The 17,139-nt window shown below is 38.2% G+C and overlaps 1 protein-coding gene across 4 annotated transcripts in view; it reads left to right on the top strand.

Annotated features, from left to right (window-relative positions):
- MTHFD1L (methylenetetrahydrofolate dehydrogenase (NADP+ dependent) 1 like) overlaps positions 1-17,139 on the top strand; it is a 147,219-nt gene that overhangs the window by 43,824 nt on the left and 86,256 nt on the right. For all 4 annotated transcript variants that reach the window (XM_032683983.1, XM_032683984.1, XM_032683986.1 and 1 more), the window contains 3 exons: positions 2,915-3,055; positions 9,649-9,717; positions 15,395-15,506. In XM_032683983.1, coding sequence (XP_032539874.1) covers positions 2,915-3,055; positions 9,649-9,717; positions 15,395-15,506 — 322 coding nt within the window. The remainder of the gene's footprint in view (positions 1-2,914; positions 3,056-9,648; positions 9,718-15,394; positions 15,507-17,139) is intronic.

The raw sequence follows: 17,139 nt of genomic DNA on the forward strand, positions 1-17,139 counted from the left end.
CATTTTACCACCATAATTGTACTGCTGAGTTAAACGTGGGCTATTTTATTAATGAGTTCTAGTTTACATATGTCTGTCAAATGTTGCTTCTGTACTGTTTGGGCTAAAATTAATGCTTTCAATATTGATATGTTGGACTAATGCATATCCATTCACATTTGAACATGGACTTAGTGACTCAAGAAATAGTTAACAGTTAGGAAAACTCATTTCAGAGCCTAGCCGGAGATCCAGAGAAAACAGGACTTCATAGTTAACAGATGCATTTTATAAATATTTGGGGTGATGTTCTAGCACTCCTAAAATCAATTACACCTGTGTAAAATGGCAGCGCACAGCAGGCACAAAAGTCTGAATTTTAATGAACAGGGATGCTGTGGTTTCTAAAGAGTATTACATGACTGATGCCCTTGATCCTGCAATTGAATCCATGTGGGTGGATCCTTTCATCAATAGAAAACTGACTTTACAGCTAAGGCTTCTGTCAGCACTTCATAGGTGTATAAAGGTTATTAGAGTTAAAATAGCACCTGCTACCACTGGGTTTTGTGCCTGTTTTTTCCATTAAATTTTATGTCACTCTTTGAACATCTACTTGGGATCGTTTTTCCCATCCTTTTGGGTTTATATAGAATCAATGATTATAAAAACTTTTAGGGGGTGTCCTCTGATAAACATTCTGATAAAGATAGACTATGTTCATGCAGGTTGGGCATAGATTTCTCAGGCTTATTTCTTGTCTTACATATGCTGCAATGACTTACTGAGGACATTCTCTACTTCAGAAAAGATAGTAGTATCCATCATCACAATGCCAACAATGTTCATTGCATATAGAACTGCTTCCAGAGAATACAGAAAATCTGCTTTGTAACTTCAGCATTTCATTTGAATCCCAAACTGAAAATTACTTTTCTTTTCTGTGGTATGTATGTCTCCCTGCCTGTGCCCAATATAGAAAAGTGATCAGGTGTCTTCAGAAGTTTTGACTAAACATGCAGGTACATATAGGTCAGCCTGAATAGGGATGCTCTGGGCTGTCAAGACAAAATCTAAAAGCAGGAACATAGGTTAAAAAAGGGCAGAAGCTCTTAAAGCAAATGGATAGGAGTGGTGGATATGTGTTGAACAATTCTGTATGTAGGTGCTTCTTAGAAACAGGTAAAGCCCTCGATTGAAACAGATTCCTCTGGTAATAGTCAGACACATGTATAGGATGCATCTGGTAGAGGTCTGACAGAAACAGTCCTGGGGCTTTTTTCTTACATAGATAGCAGTAGGATGTCAACGACTAAATTGTTGTGTAGACTTTAATTGTTAGAGATTGAAAGATTGCTAAAGAAATTGCAGTTCTTGATCCATGCCAACATTGCTTTCCTGTCATGCAATACATTAGTGACTTTTCCTTTCTTCTCTGTTTATATTCTGACAGCATGCGACCTGAGCTTGACTAATAGTAAATTAGTACAAATACTACTAATGTATGCTGTAAGTTGTTAAAGAAAAATAAATACTATTGCTTATCATATAAGTACTGAAATGCTGCACAGGATGAATATATATCTACAAGAGTAATAGAACAGATGCCACATATAGTTCTTGGCATTTTTTAACTTCTGTATTTGTTTACTGAGAAAAAAAAATGGGGCAGAGATATATATCTAACATTTTCATAGGTCAAGCATAAGACCTAGCAGTGTAGACTCTAAATTTTGAGTCTATGTAGAAAAAAAATGATCAAATGTAACAAGAATGTTTTTGAAACCAGAGTAAAAAGCTTTTGGAGATCATTAGAGGGGAAAAAAATAATTAAAACAAAACGATAAAAAACCTCTAAAATGCTTTGTTCATGCCTGTAAAACTCAAAACACATCTGGTGATTTTCTTTTTTTGCCACATGAAAAAATCTTGGTCCTTCAGGGAGCTTCTCTAAGGATAATGTGAGGCAAGGGGCTAAGCAGTCTGATAGACTGCTCCTCAAGTAAATGGAATGTAATGGAGAACATGAATGAGGGAATATAAGATGTTTGAAGTTCACAGAATCATACAATATCCTGAGCTGAAAGGGACCCATTGAAGTCCAACTATTGGCCCTGCACAGGACAACCCCAAGAGTCACACCGTGTCCCTGAAAGGATCATCCAAATGCTTCTTGATTTCTGGAGGGCTTGGTGCTGTGACCACGTCCCTGGGGAGCCTGTTCCAGTGCCCAGCCACCCTCTGGGTGAAATACCTTCCTACTATCAAACCTAAACCTCCCCTGACACAATTTCAGGCCATTCCGTCGGATCCTGTCACTGACCGCCACAGAGAAGAGATCAGTGCCTGTCCCTCCTCTTCCCCTCACAAGGAAGTTGTAACTGCAATGAGGTCTCCCCTCAGTCTCCTCTTCTCCAGGCTGAACAGACCAAGTGACCTCAGCCTCTCCTCATACAGCTTCCCCTCAAGGCCCTTCACCATCTTTGTTGCCCTCTTTCAGACACTCTTTAATAGCTTAATATCTTTCTTATACTGTGGTGCCCAAACCTGCACACAGTATTCCAGGTGAGGCCACACCAGTGCAGAGCAGAGCGGGACAATCCCCTCCCTTGACTGACTGGTGATGCTTTGCCTGATGCCCCCCCAGACACAGTTGGCCCTCCTGGCTGCCAGGGCACTGCTGACTCCCATTCAACTTGCCATTGATCAGGACTTCCAGGTCCCTTTCCATGGCACTGCTTTCCAGCATCTCATTCCCCAGTCTATATGTACAAGTTACTCGAGTCTGAGTAATCTCAAAAGCTGTAGATTACAATTTAGAACTTTTTTGAATTCCAATGTGAAATTTATCTTTCCTGAATTTATTCCTGATGACCCCCTGTGAGTATTTGAGCTGATTGTGATTTGATTCTTGATGCTCATTTCTGCTTTACAGGCTCAGTTTGATATTGCTGTTGCAAGTGAAATTATGGCCATCCTGGCGCTTACCACCAGCCTTCAAGATATGAAAGAGAGACTGGGGAAAATGGTGGTGGCTAATGGCAAGAAAGGAGAACCGGTTACAGCGGAGGATTTGGTATGTTCAGTGCTGTAGAGACCTGTGAATAACCTCAGATGTGTTTGTTTTGCCTCTTGAATCATTAAAAAGGCAGGTACATGCCAAGGATTTTGCTTTGAACAGCACAGTCAGATATCAAAGAAAGATCATCTTCTGGACCAAAACCTGCTTGCAATGAGAACAAGATGTAGAACTCATTTCTGCAACTCTGGTAACATCTGATTCAGGAAGTCTCTGGTCTCCATAACCTACTTGGATCGTTTTCTGCAATTTTTAAGGCAAACAACTTTGGTGCTGGAGGGAGTCGAAGTGCAGACTCTTATTTGAGAGAGCTGATAATGTTTGCTACTGTACTTGCGGAGTCTGCTCAGATGTTGCAATGATAGTTACCACATTGAATGCCTATACCACTAAATCAGAATGGAAACAAGTTGTTCTTAATTCAAAGGTTGCTGATATTGCTTAGGTTAACTCTTTAGATCAATAAATTTTTGGTTTTTTTCTTCCTTACTTCAGTTTCTGAAAGAAGTCAGTATGTTTTTTCTTTAAATCACATTCTAGCCCTTGTAGCCAGGCTGTGAGTCATTGAACAGTGGCTGGAAGCTCACACGTGGTTGTGTATGGCAGGTTCTGGTGCAGCCAGAAGCTACCAGTTAACATTTGCAATCAGCTGTATGCCAGGAGTAGTCTTATGCCAGCCCACTGGTGATGGCTACCTGTATTGCACAGACAATGTGTATTTTTTCCTGGTTTTACTTTTTTTTTTGAACATCTGCACAAAACTCACTGTGTTTTTAGAATGAGTAAAGTAATGAGTAACTTGCCTTGTCAGGAAAGATAGCAAATCCACAACTCAGGGACACCTTCACAGCCTTAATGGATTCCATTTTAATAAGGAAATGAAAAAGTAGTATTTAGCTTGCGGGATTAAAAATAAGGTTAAAAATTTCTGAGTAAAGTCATCATTAAAATTCAAAGCAAATCAACTATTCTCAGTTATGCAGGAGATGTGAAGAACTACATATAACATTCCAGCTGTTGAAGTTTTGCTTTTCCTTTTTATTTGTATTACTTTGTCTTGGCCAAATTGAGGGGAGTGGAGAATCAGTTACGTTATAAGGCATATGCATAATTCAGTGTTAGAATTAAAACTGCATTTGAAATGCATGTCCTTTATCTTGACACTGCTTTTGTATAAAGAAGTATTTAAGGTATATATGTTTAATATATTAATACTGCAAAATATTTAACCTGCCTTCAACCACTTAATGCTAATCAGCTTGATGAATGAAAGCATCTGCTTTTCTGTAGAGGGAAAAGAACTTAAAAAATTTTTCACAGTGTCCCTAAAATGAAAGTAGGGCTCAGCAAAATGTCTGCTACTAATTTGGTTTTCTTTGGCCTTTTTTAAAACAAACTTTCTACGCTTAGCATCTCAATAATTTGATAGTGTTACTTGTGCTGAACATGTGTTTCTAGTTGTTCTTTAAAGCAATGTTCTGTATTATATAACAGAAGAACTGCACAGGAAAAAAAATCATCACAATCTGAAGGATATATGTTATGAGCATCTGCACTATGCTGCTGCTTTCTAATTCTTCTGGAGGGTCTCCAATACCATGCACAGGGAGGACTTGGGTGCATGTCATGATTGTGCAGTGCAGAAACTCCAACTCCTTTGTTCTGCAGTGTGTTACAAATGAGTATGAGAACTATGGGAGTAATAGGAACATGATATAATGATTAAGGCCCTTTGGAGAACTGAATTCTATTCCTGTGATTTTTTGCAAAGCTTGTGTGATGCTGTGTCCATACAAACTGATTCTTACAGTACGTAAGGAGTTAGACATTCCTCAGTCTGGTTTAATACTAGGGACCTAAACAGATGAAAATTGTGGAAAGAGTGAAACTTCATCAAGAACTTTGAACCAGGAGAAATTATTTCATGTTGTTTCAGGTCAAGCATCCAAAATGGGTGAATACTTTTGAGTTTGATTCTTGTGTGTGCAGGTTTCTCTTCTGAAAACAGAAAAGATTGTTGATTTCTGCAGACTTATTAATATTGGTGAAGAAGTCAGATGCTCTGGTGTTGACATTTAAAAAATGTCAAAATAGGAAATTAGTAGCGGGTTTTCTAAAATTTCTTTATCAAATTAAATACTGCTTATTTGGTACAATGGGGGAGAGCTTAAGAATAACTATACTGCAGTTACTAACTGTATTGCACTGTGAAACTGTACTGTATAAAGTTGAGTCATCTGGAAACAACAGCAGGAGAAGTATAATCAAAGACTGTACTGTGCCATAATTCATATGTATGAGGAAGATAAATTTCTGTTCTGTTGCATAAGATTTCATCTCTGTTGCTGATTTGTTCCCACAGGTGGTCAGTCTGTTAGAACAGCTTGCAACTAAACCTACTGTTTCTAGACTTTTAGCTTAGTGTCTGTTCCCCCTGCCTGTGTTGGTAGAATCCAAGGATTATATCTTGAGCAGATTTTCGTATGTGTCAAGAGGTTTGATGTGAAGCCATTCTCCCCCTGAATTTTCATCCTCCTTTCAAATCAGTGTCAGAGAGGAGGTAAAGCTTTATAGCTCAGAAAGGAAAGATCTCAAGACAACCAAACATAGGAAAAACAATATAAAAGGTTTTAGAATGCTCTCAATTCAAGTTCAGTAATTTTGACTTAAATTTTTGTAAAACAAAATCGAGTTTAAAAGCTTGAATCTGTTATAGTCCCTTGACATGGAACATTGTAGCCCAAAGAACTGCAGGCAGCTTTGTCATGGGAAGTACCACACAACCTGAATAATGGGTCAATCCTACATGTTACTGAAAAAAATTCTGGGGTTCATGTTTTATATATCCTGTACAGATTGAATTTAAGTTTAAATGTTTGACAGTAGTCTTTAGTTCTTTGGAATCTATGTGGAGCAACACCACTAAACCCTTCTCCATGATTTATTTCCAGATATACACACAAAGTATTTCACAAAAACACAATTCCTCTGCATTTTGACTTTGTATGCAATATATTTATAATAATACAATAGTAAAACCTAAAATACACATTGGCAGATATAAACCATATGCCATGGTTTATATATGGGCTAGGAGTAATAGAAAAAAAGATAAATTGAATATTTCATGAATTGAGAAGAGTCCTTCCACAAGAGTAATGGATTAAATGTCTATCCTCTGTAATGGAATATGCAGAAGTCTTTGCCAAAATGTGGTGCTCATTGTACAGTATTTTGAAGACTTAATTGCTTTTTGGCTTTTACAGTGAGGTAGAATTCTGATGGACACATGCCATATTTTTATGTGACACTAAATGGGTATATGTGCCCTAGATCAGTATTTCAGCAGCTATGAAAAATATTAAAAAAATATATCACTATTTTTTTAAAATAAGACTTCTTAGCTTACTTTCCATGCCATACCATTAGATTTCAGTGATTACAGGACCAAAAAAAACCAACTCCATATTTACTTTTATAAATGAACTGTCAGCTGGAGAGATTTTATTCCCTGGTTCATCAGAAACATTGTGTACATAGTTCATTGCAAATAAAAGGCATTGCAGTTCTTCTCAGATTATGGTTTTAAGTTTAGTTCTTTACAGAACTAAAATTGCAGAAAATATTATTTTGTTAGACAGTATAGTTTCAAATGGAGGTAAGTTACAGGTACTTCATTATTTTTCTTATAAAGAAAAGGGTTTTTCTCTACCCTTCAGTCTGTGTAACTTCAGTCACAGTAGTTGCTTTCAATCACCTTCCTTGTCATTTACTACTGGCTTTCATTTCCACTCTTGACAGATTTCAGAGACTGTTCCACTGGAAGTTTCTTTAAAAGTATTTTGGTTTTTCATCTAAGTTTGCCTTTTCTGTGTCATGTGTATAATTTTTTTTGTGCTCTATGATCTTTGCTGTCCTGTGGAGCATACCTGCCCCGATGGCTGGTGGATAGATGGAAGGAGTATTATTTTCAGAAGTACTTGGGATCATTTCCAGGAGGAAATCCAGAAGTGCTGAGTGTCTGTATACATTTGATTCTGATAGTGAGTTAGTGGAAAGATAGTGATCCTTGGGCTGTCACATGCTTGATTGGTGTGTAAGTCTCTAAGCCTCTAATTCTTTTATAAAATTCTTTTATAAAAAATTCATTTTCTGAATTGGAAATGGGAACCTGATTCCCTAAATAGCTTTGAGAATCACATCCAGGACTTGGAGTGAGCTGGAGGAATTTACTAGATACTTGGAGGATTGAGGATATGAAGAAATGAAAACTTTATTCTCGCAGAGTCATGTCAGATAGGTAGGAAAACTTTGTTTAGCTTTTAAGGACTGCTGTCGACACCAAGCCTGTTTAAGAACCACAGATGGCAGATAGACATGAGGTGTGCCAATTGGAGTATTTGCATCTTTTTTTTCTTTCCTTTCAGCTTCAGATAGAATAAGTTGTTGTGTCCAGAATGCATATCTAATATTTCCCAAATAATGCATAACTAATATCTCCCAAAAAGTTAAAATACAGAGGAAGTATTTGGATTACGTCATTATTTTTGTCAGATTGGTGAAGAACTATCAGAAAGCAAAGGATTTGACCCTTTATTATCTAGAAGGGGCAGGAGAGGAGGTTGGGGAAGAAGTGTCCTGATTTTGTTTTATTTTTTACTTCCCCATCCCTTAACTCTTCTTTCCAGTCGCTGTGTCTCAGGTCAGCAGATAGATGTTTGCATGCTTACTTTGAGTGGTCTGGTGGCTACAGTTGGCATGAATTAACATTTGTCATTTAGGGGTGATCTGTGGCTGCTCAGGTAGTTATCCTTGTATGTCGACCAGTCGGAAAATCTGATGTAAAGTTTTCCATTTGACTTTTTTTTTTCAGAAATAAGAGTATTTGGGTATATAAACACCATAGCACCAGGCTGCTTCTATAGAAGTGATGGAGCCTCACACATTCTGACAGAGCAGGCATGCTTATGTTTCCTTGTGTTTCAATCCTAACTTCTAAAATTAACTTATTAAGAAACAGCAATCTATTTTTTTGCTAATTCGAAAGATGAAAAACTATATTGTTTTGCTACCAATTTCTCATATTATGCCTCTGTGGATCTATTGGGTTTTGTAGATAGTGGGAGATGCAGAGAGAGAAGAAAAATCTTCCCCTTTTCTCTCTCCTTTATAGTCCTCCAAGGAAACACTTGCTATGCTTTAGTAGAAACCAGTTTTACTATTTAGGTTTCAATTCAATTATATCCAAGGCCAAATATTCTGCTTCATTTTCCTCTGAAGTCCATGCTCAGATGTGATGCTCAAAGAGGGGGAAATTTAATTTTATACAATACTTTACTTATATAATCACCACATACTTTTATGTCTCTTATCTGTTTGACATCAAAATTTTCACACAGACTTTGATTGTTCAAATTTTGGATTAGTTGATAAAAACTGTGTTGAGAATTATATAGGAACTATTTTCATTGCTCTTCTTTATTTGAATATTTTTGTTCATGCCTTAATAGGCTACTCAGATAAAGTACCCATGTTTTTCAACCTTCATTTTAAACAATTTACAGCAGCTAGGATTTTTGTTTGGTTTTAATGTTTCTTTTCAATACAAAAAAATATTAAATTCATTTTTTGTGTTCTCTGGCAAGTCTATGAGCCACTCTTTATAACATTACTGCGGTTTCTTTCAACCATGATCTAGTTCTTTCAAAACAAAACACATCATCTCAAAATCAAAGTAATTTAGGAAGAAATTTGAACATATGCTGGTGGTTTATAGACAGCACTCCACATATAGTCTGACAGTGATGTGCACACCCTGTAGCCCCTTTTTTTTTTTTCTAAATGGGCATTGAGTTTTAGTACAGAGGGATGTCATGACTTTTATTGATTTTAAAGTCAGTCAGTGTGATATTTATACTTCCAACAAAATTTTTAGGGAGGAGTAAGATTTCTTGAGACCAAAATGCAGCAATTCGCTCAGCTCCTTTTGTGCTCTTTTTATGACATCAGGCACCTCTAACTTTTAATCTTATGATGTATTCATTATCTACCCCTAGTAAACTCTGCTTTCATCCTGTGTCTGTTATGTGTATATTTGTACAAGTCTTGGAAAATATCCTTTCTGGTTGTTGGTAGCTATTGATTCATGCTATTGATTCTGTCATGGAAGACATACATATGTCATTTCTTTAGCCAGTTTTAACAAGTTATTGCTTTCTTGCTTTCTCATCTCTCAGTGGCCTTTACTTCCACTTCATCTTTTGTTACCTTGAGCGTCCTCCTGCTCGTCACTTAATAACTGTTTCTGGTCTCTCCATGAAATGGGACAAATAATTACCTGCTACCTTTTAAGTGTATTCAGAACACAATCATTATTGTTTCTGACACATTCTGTAAATACCGTATCTTAGAAGTCTTAAGGTAATATCTAAATAAATTCTTTATGCAGCACTGTAACACTGCTTATCCTTTATAGTTTATGAGCACACTTTTCTTTTTCTCTTGAACTTCGGCTGTAAGCTTAAGTGTAGCTTGAAAATTTTGCACCTTAGAACTGACTTCCCTAAAATGTTCACTCTTTTGTTTTTTAGGGAGTAACAGGTGCTTTGGCAGTTTTGATGAAAGATGCAATTAAGCCCACGCTAATGCAGACATTAGAGGTGAGTGGTTTATAATGCCTGCCCTGCTCTGACTTTCAAGTTCCATATTGTGCTGATTGTGCTTCTCTTCAGCGACTGTGCTTAACTTTCAAGGTTCAAGCCTGGGTCAGATCCATAAAGGCATTCTAACAAATGTTCATTTGTTTATGTTAACTAATCAACTCTATCTGCATTTATACCTTTGTGGCGATTTTCTTCCTTTCTTTGAGACTCTGACTATAATCATAATTTCACCTAGTGTTGCAACACTGTTGAACTGCTTCTGAGCCCGCTGGAAGGCAAACTGGTCTTGAGTCATAGACTTACTACTGTTTTCCACCTTGCTCTTCTGGGGAAGTTTACTTCTTATGTATTTTTTTGTATGATTGTTCCCATGATGATTCCCACAGCCCAGCATTTTGTGTGGGAAGTAGATGCTTTGCTGCGGCCATGCTAGTCTGTATCACAGTTTATGCCATTCATAAACACAGGAGAGTGCTTTTACCAGTTCATGTTTTTTCAAAAGATGGCTCCCAGCCACCTAATATTGCCATAGTGGGTTTAGGGACTAAACGAAGCTTTGCTGGGCTATGACAGGAATGGTTTGCACTTACCCTAGTGAGCTGTCTTCCAACAGCTTAAAGAATGCAGAATTAGTACAACCTAACTTTGTGTCTGGGCAGTCTAGTATTGCCTTTTGCATGGGAAGCTGAATGATGAGCAACATTCAAGTTTAGAGGGAGAAAAAGAAAAATGAGGAAATAATAAAGCAGATTTGAAAAATGCACTTGGAGAAAAATTAGTTTGTATTTTTGAAAGTTTGACCATAAAAATTACATAGCTGGAACATTCCTGGTATGGTGAAAAGTTAAAGAATGTAGAAATACATGAGTTCAATTGCTGGTTAGCAAAAATGTCTCATTTTCTAAAACATGACAAAGTGATAACTACCTTTTTGCTTTTGTGTTTAGATGGGGTCAAATTCCTGCTCTTGGGGAAGATTTAGAAAAATAGAATTTAAGTCTATGTTATTTTATTATAGCGGTCTAATTATTTTCTCCTGCAAAGAAGATCTGTTCTTTCATGTGACTGTATGAAGAATGTATGTGTGTGTCAGAATTCAATATAACATCCAATAGCAGAAACTGGAGGTCACATAGGATCAAGAATGTCATGGCCAGAACTGTGTATTAAATCACCACTTGGATAACCTTGTGTGTGATAAACGTCACTGACAATGTAGCTTTGATTCTGACTGTTTAGTCTGTGTCACTCTATTTGCACTTTGCATATCTGTTAGAAAATAATGTGGTTTTGTTGCAGTGTTCTAAAGGACAATTATAAATGTCAGAAGGGTTTCTTTTGATTGATAGGCATTTGGTTCTGGGACTTGCATACATTTCTTTTTTCACTGCATTTCTTTATACTCACATTTCTATGCAATAAAATTCCTGCCTTTTATGTGGTATTCTTTTCTGGTCTAATCTATGCTATGGCTGAAACATATGCCAACTTTCATCAAACACTATTGCTTGTTAGCAGGACCCTGACCACAGTACCCAAAGATATATTTTTCCCCAAAATTATCTCATAAAGTTATTTTTAAAACAGCAAACTAAAGCAGCTCAGAAGACTGCTTCATGCTCTGGTCCTTCAATTTGAGTCTTAAAGATGATTTTTTGTTACTTTTTGAATACCTGTTGGCTTTCAGGTATGAGTCACCTATCCAGGAATGGAGATCTTCAGCTTACGTAAATGTTTTCCAAGATGGTGCTGTGCTTTGGCTGATGTCCTGTTGGACTGTGTCATTGCTCTTGTGTAGAGATGCAGTGACCTACTCTGTTACTGCCTGTGCTGTTACTGCTGCTCTTGGGCCTCAAGCTTATGTCATATTCCATTTTGTGACTAAATACCTTTTATTATTTTTAATTATTCATCTGAATAGATTTGAGAGGTGCTAATTTTAATAGCTTCAGTTAAAACGAAAAAAAAAAGGGAATAAGGAGGATACTGTGTGCTGCACACTTGAATGTTCTGTAGTGATCCGTTTGTGCGTTTAGAGCCTAAGGGTGAAGTACCTTCCTACACCTCTCCTGACACAGTTTCAGGCCATTCCCTCGGATCCTGTCACTGGCTACCACAGAGAAGAGATCAGTGCCTGTCCCTCCTCTTCCTCTCACAAGGAAGTTGTAACTGCAATGAGGTCTCCCCTCAGTCTCCTCTTCTCCATGCTGAACAGACCAAGTGACCTCAGCCTCTCCTCATACAGCTTCCCCTCAAGGCCCTTCACCATCTTTGTTGCCCTCTTTCAGACACTCTTTAATAGCTTAATATCTTTCTTATACTGTGGTGCCCAAACAATCCCCTCCCTCGACTGGCTAGTGATGCTTTGCCTGATGCCCCCCAGGACATGTTTGGCCCTCCTGGCTGCCAGGGCACTGCTGACTCCCATTCAACTTGCTGTCAACCAGGACCCCCAGGTCCCTTCTGTGGCACTGCTTTCCAGCATCTTATTCCCCAGTCTGTATGTACATCCAGGGTTGCCCTGTCCCACGTGCAGAATCCAGCATTTTCCCTTGTTGAGCTTCATATGGTTGGTGATTGCCCAGCCCTCTAATTTGTCAAGGTCTCTCTGCAGGGCCTCCCTGCCTTTGGAGGTGACGTTTGAAAAGTGACTAGCAGTGATTGACCCCAGCACCTGCAAAAACATTTTCCCAGGGGACCTTCCTTACTAATTCCCTGAGCAGCCTGAAGTCTGCTTCTCTTCATGTCCAGAGTTCAGGTTTTGCTGGTATTTTCCTCCTGTCAACAGAGATTTTAAACTCTATCACTTTGTGGTCGCTGTGGCCAAGACAGCCACCAATCTCCACTTCTCTGACAAGATCTACTCTGTTGACAAACAGCAGATCAAAGAGGGCATCTTTCTGAGTCATCTCCCTTAGGACCTGTTCCATAAAGTTGTCGTCTAGGTTTTTAGGAATCTTCTGGCCCAGGTTGTACGAGCTGTGTGATGCTCCCAGTTGATTTCTGGCAAGTTGAAGTCCCCTGTAAAGACAACACAGAGAACACCAATGCAGCTCAGAATGTGCTGTGGACCTGTCCTGCAAGTAGGGTGAAACTGTTCACCAAAGCAGGTCTTTCAGATCACTTTGGTTTTGGGGAATGGCAAAAAAACTACCAGAGGAGATATCTTCTGGGTGACTTCCAGCTGATACTGACACTTGATTTAGCATAATTTGTAAGTCATAGTGTCTGTGGGTAGCAGTGCCTGGAAGTAGCCATTGCAGAGACAGCTGCACTCCTCTGTGATCTGGCCATGAGCCTGTAGAAGGGAATTGTGTTAAGCTGTGGAAGTCTGAGGAGTTGCTTCTAAGGGCCTGTGAAAGGGGAAAAGAACAACTCAGTAGATTTGCACCAGCTTTATATGTATGTCTGCATGCACTGGAGAAGAGGTTCAGAAGGTCCTAAATCAAAAATAACCAAATGCCAGTCCTGCATGGAACTGAACTGGCAACTTGTGTCTGTGCATTTTAATTTGCTGGTTTTTAAAGTGATTTCTTGGTGGATTGCTTTCCATTACAACCCTGCTACTCTGTCACCAGAAATGCTGCCTGAAAATATTAGTGATTGACAGTGTTTTATATGCAGGAATGACAGTGAAATATCAAAATGAGAGATGTGAGACACTCCACCTACAATAACTGCAGACTTTAGTAGAACTTATATCCAGTGCTGTAGAATCGAGATTACTTTGTTTGGAATGTACATCATGATTTCATAGTGTTTATCCATGTTTCTCATGACAGATTTGTTCTCTCATCAACTGATCCCTTAATGTTTAGCATTTATTTATACCATGAGTAACAGAGCAGCTGCTCTATGGGACAACTCTTTGTAGTTGCAGGCTGGCTGCTCTGGGATGGTTTGTTGTATTACGTTTGAAGTGCCACTCACAGTAAAGATGAGAGAAGGATGGTAATAAGTATTATAAACATCCTTCTAATGGCCACATAACTTCAGATATTTATTGACATTCTGGGTTTATTTTCTTTTACTGAAACTTGGATAATAAAATTTTCTGTACTGAAAACAGTCGGCAGAATGCATCTGTTTGTTTCTCAATATAGTTTATTAAGAGCGTAGCAAAACTAACTGGCACTCTGCAGAGTAGGGCAGATGGACTGACACAGTCACTAAAACTGGCCTGAGAAGACATTGTTGTCTCTGTTCCAAGGTGTGCCTGAGGCTCCCGAGGTCCTGCTAGAGTTCACTCCCTTTGGTACCCAGACTTTACTTTTCTGCCAGGATTGCTTATGTCAAAAAACCATTCTAATAGGTCCTCCTTTTCTTCTGGTGGATTTCAGAGCTCCAGGGGAGCATCTGTCCATGCCAGTGATTTAGTAGTGTGTTTGGATTTTAAGTTAGTGGCGGGAGGCCTCTTGACTACCAATGGATCCTACAGTCTAAATTTCCTCCCTATTCATGTTGCGTGGATGAACTCTTGGAAACACAGTTGCACAAGGAATGTTGTGGGAGACTCTTCTGGCACCTCTCTTTGCACAGCTGCCACAGTATGGGCTCAGCTGCCCCCTCACTGGTTGTAGTTGTGCTTCCGTGCATCACATGTGCCCATGTGTGTTCTGGGCTCTAGCAAGACCAGCCCTGTAATTGCATGCCACAAGAAATTATGGCTTGGAAGACTAAAATTAAATTTAGTGACTAATAAAAGATAAATTGGAATAAATCCTATGGATTTGAATCTGGTAGCTGAAAACTGCAGTCTTACTTATTTGATTGCCAGAAGCGTAAATGCTGGATTAAAGTAGAAGTAAAACTTAAGTTTTAGTACAAGGTTGAGTGGAGAAGTTGTGTAAGTTACCTACAGGTTGAGCTACTGTCTGTTACCTTCTATGAATGAAGCAGGTTCTGACATCTAGGCCTGTCAGTGAATGAGGTCTGAAGCATCTGAGATGTATCTAGAACCCCTAAACTGTCTAACAGCACTTCCGTCCTGTATGTGCTTTGATTTAGGTATCATGTTGATTAGTCTGCAGAAGTATTGAGGTTTTTACCTAATGTGCTGGTTTGGACTGGGATAGGTTTAATTTTCTTCACATTAGCCAGTATGAGGCTGTGTTCTGGATTTGTGCTGGAGACAGTGTTGGTAACACAGAGATGTTTTTGTTATCGCTGAGCTGGGCTTACACAGAGTCAGGGCCTTTTCTGCTTCTCACCCCAGCAAGGAGGCTGGGGGTGCACAAAATGCTGGGAGGGGACTCAGCCAGGATAGCTGACTCCAACTGACTAGAAGGATATCCCATGCTATATGGCATCATGCTCAGCATATAAAACTGTTGGAAGAAGGAGGAAGGGAGGGACGTTTAGAGTGATGGCATTTGTCTTCCCAAGTAACCGTTACACGTGATGGAGCCCGGCTTTCCTGGGGATGACCTGCCTGCCCATGGGAAGTAGTGAATTAATTCCTTGTTTTGCTTTGCTTGTGTTTGCAGCTTTTTCTTTACCTATTAAACTGTCTTTATCTCAATCCATGAGTTTTCTCAGCTTTTGTCCTTCTGATTCACTCCCTCATCCCACTGTTGGAGAAGTGAGTAATGTGTAATGTGGGGTTTAGTTGCTGGCTGAGATTAAACCATGGCATCTATTCATTGAATTAATGAATATATTTTTTATTATTCAGGGAACACCAGTATTCGTTCACGCTGGACCTTTTGCTAACATTGCACATGGAAATTCTTCTGTTTTGGCAGATAAAATTGCCCTTAAATTAGTTGGAGAGAAAGGATTTGTAGGTAAGTAATTATTTGGTTTATTTTGTTATGATTCGTTGGTAAAATGGCAAACAGTGATGTAAGTGAATGGAAAAATTAGCAATGAAAGGTAAGAATTCTATTTTATTATTATTATCAGTGTAAAATAATCTTAAAATGAATGTGTGAAAAGCCAAAAGCACTTCTTCTCTTACCCTGCCCTTTGTCTCAAGTGATCCTATCACCGTGTTCGAGACTCTATAAGGTGGCTGAACCAGTCAAATGACTGTATAGTATTGAAAGAGTTGTCCTGTTGTTCATTGTATTAGTATCCATTTGACCTCACTTGATAACCAACAGAAACCATTCTTTTTTCCTGCTGAATTATTTCTCTGCCAGTTCAGCAGACTCAGCCAAATAAGAAGTCAGATGACCATGAGCCAGTGCAGAGGAACAGCGGAGGCAAAGTGGTTGAAGAAAGAGTAATACTACCTCATTTTGATGACTGTGAGCCATTAGGTTGGTCCAGCTGCATTGTCAAACCTTGTCATGAGGCCCTTAAGTTCCCATGAAAGCATTTGGCTGGGTGGATTCTTTTTATATTAGGAATTCAGGCTGGACAAGCAGCAATACACATATAGAACTTACGGTTGCAGGCAAAAAAAACTTGTGGCTGAACAATGAACTAGCTTTAAAAATTGTCATGTGTGTTTAAACCTTAGAATTAATAAAATAAAAGGAGTGTTGCTGCTTTGCAGTTGTAATGACTGCACTGCTGCAGCCATTCTCTTCTGTGTCCTGAACACCCAGATTGGCTTCCATTAGTCCTAAAGTTGGAGTTCGAGTATCTGTGAACAGTGCTCTTGAAGAGGTGCAGTAAAGTGAAACATGAGGTTTCTAATGCTAGCACACTTAAACTAGTAGAGAAACATTTATATATATGCTTATGTCATACCTTCGCATTGCTGTAAATGACATAAAGAGGACCAAATAACTTGAAAGTAAGTTTTTAAAATAGAAAGTCTGTTCTATTTAAATTCATTGGTAATCATAAAAAAGATCAGTTGTTTGCATTGTTATAGAATGTGTATACTTTTTGTTATGATACAAATCAACCTATATATTTACAGATTGAGAATAGAAAGGTTTCTTATAAGAAGTTATTGATTACTGAACAAAAATAGAGAAGGAAATCTTAAAAAGTAACAAAAATTTAAATAAAGCAAAGTAAAAATAAAGGATTGAAACCTGTAGTAGATCATATTGACTTTGAAAAAATCCCAAAGAAATATGTCATTTTGGTATTCTCTGAATAACAACAAAATGGGTGTACAAGTAGAAATTTTATTATTCAATTATCTTGAAGACTTTCTTCTTTTTAAACAGTACTTGTTGATTTTCTATTTTCTGTTTTACTTGGTTATCTCTATAGAAGTAAGTTTCTGATCTCCCTAAGCATTCTGTGCCTTGAATTTTTTTTTAAAGCCTTGGGTTTTTTTAAATGGAGCAACAAAGTTCACACAATGATTTTTAAATCCTTGTTAGGATATTTTTAACAAAATTAGTTCTTAGAGTCAGTTTTTGCTATCCTCTGCCCTTCTGATTCAATATAATTTGCAAAGATTGTTGCATATTTGCGTGTAATATTTTTTTAACAAAGAGTGTTGGGAAAAGT

Source organism: Chiroxiphia lanceolata, chromosome 3 (assembly GCF_009829145.1).
Source record: "Chiroxiphia lanceolata isolate bChiLan1 chromosome 3, bChiLan1.pri, whole genome shotgun sequence".
NCBI classification, from domain to species: Eukaryota; Metazoa; Chordata; class Aves; order Passeriformes; family Pipridae; genus Chiroxiphia; species Chiroxiphia lanceolata.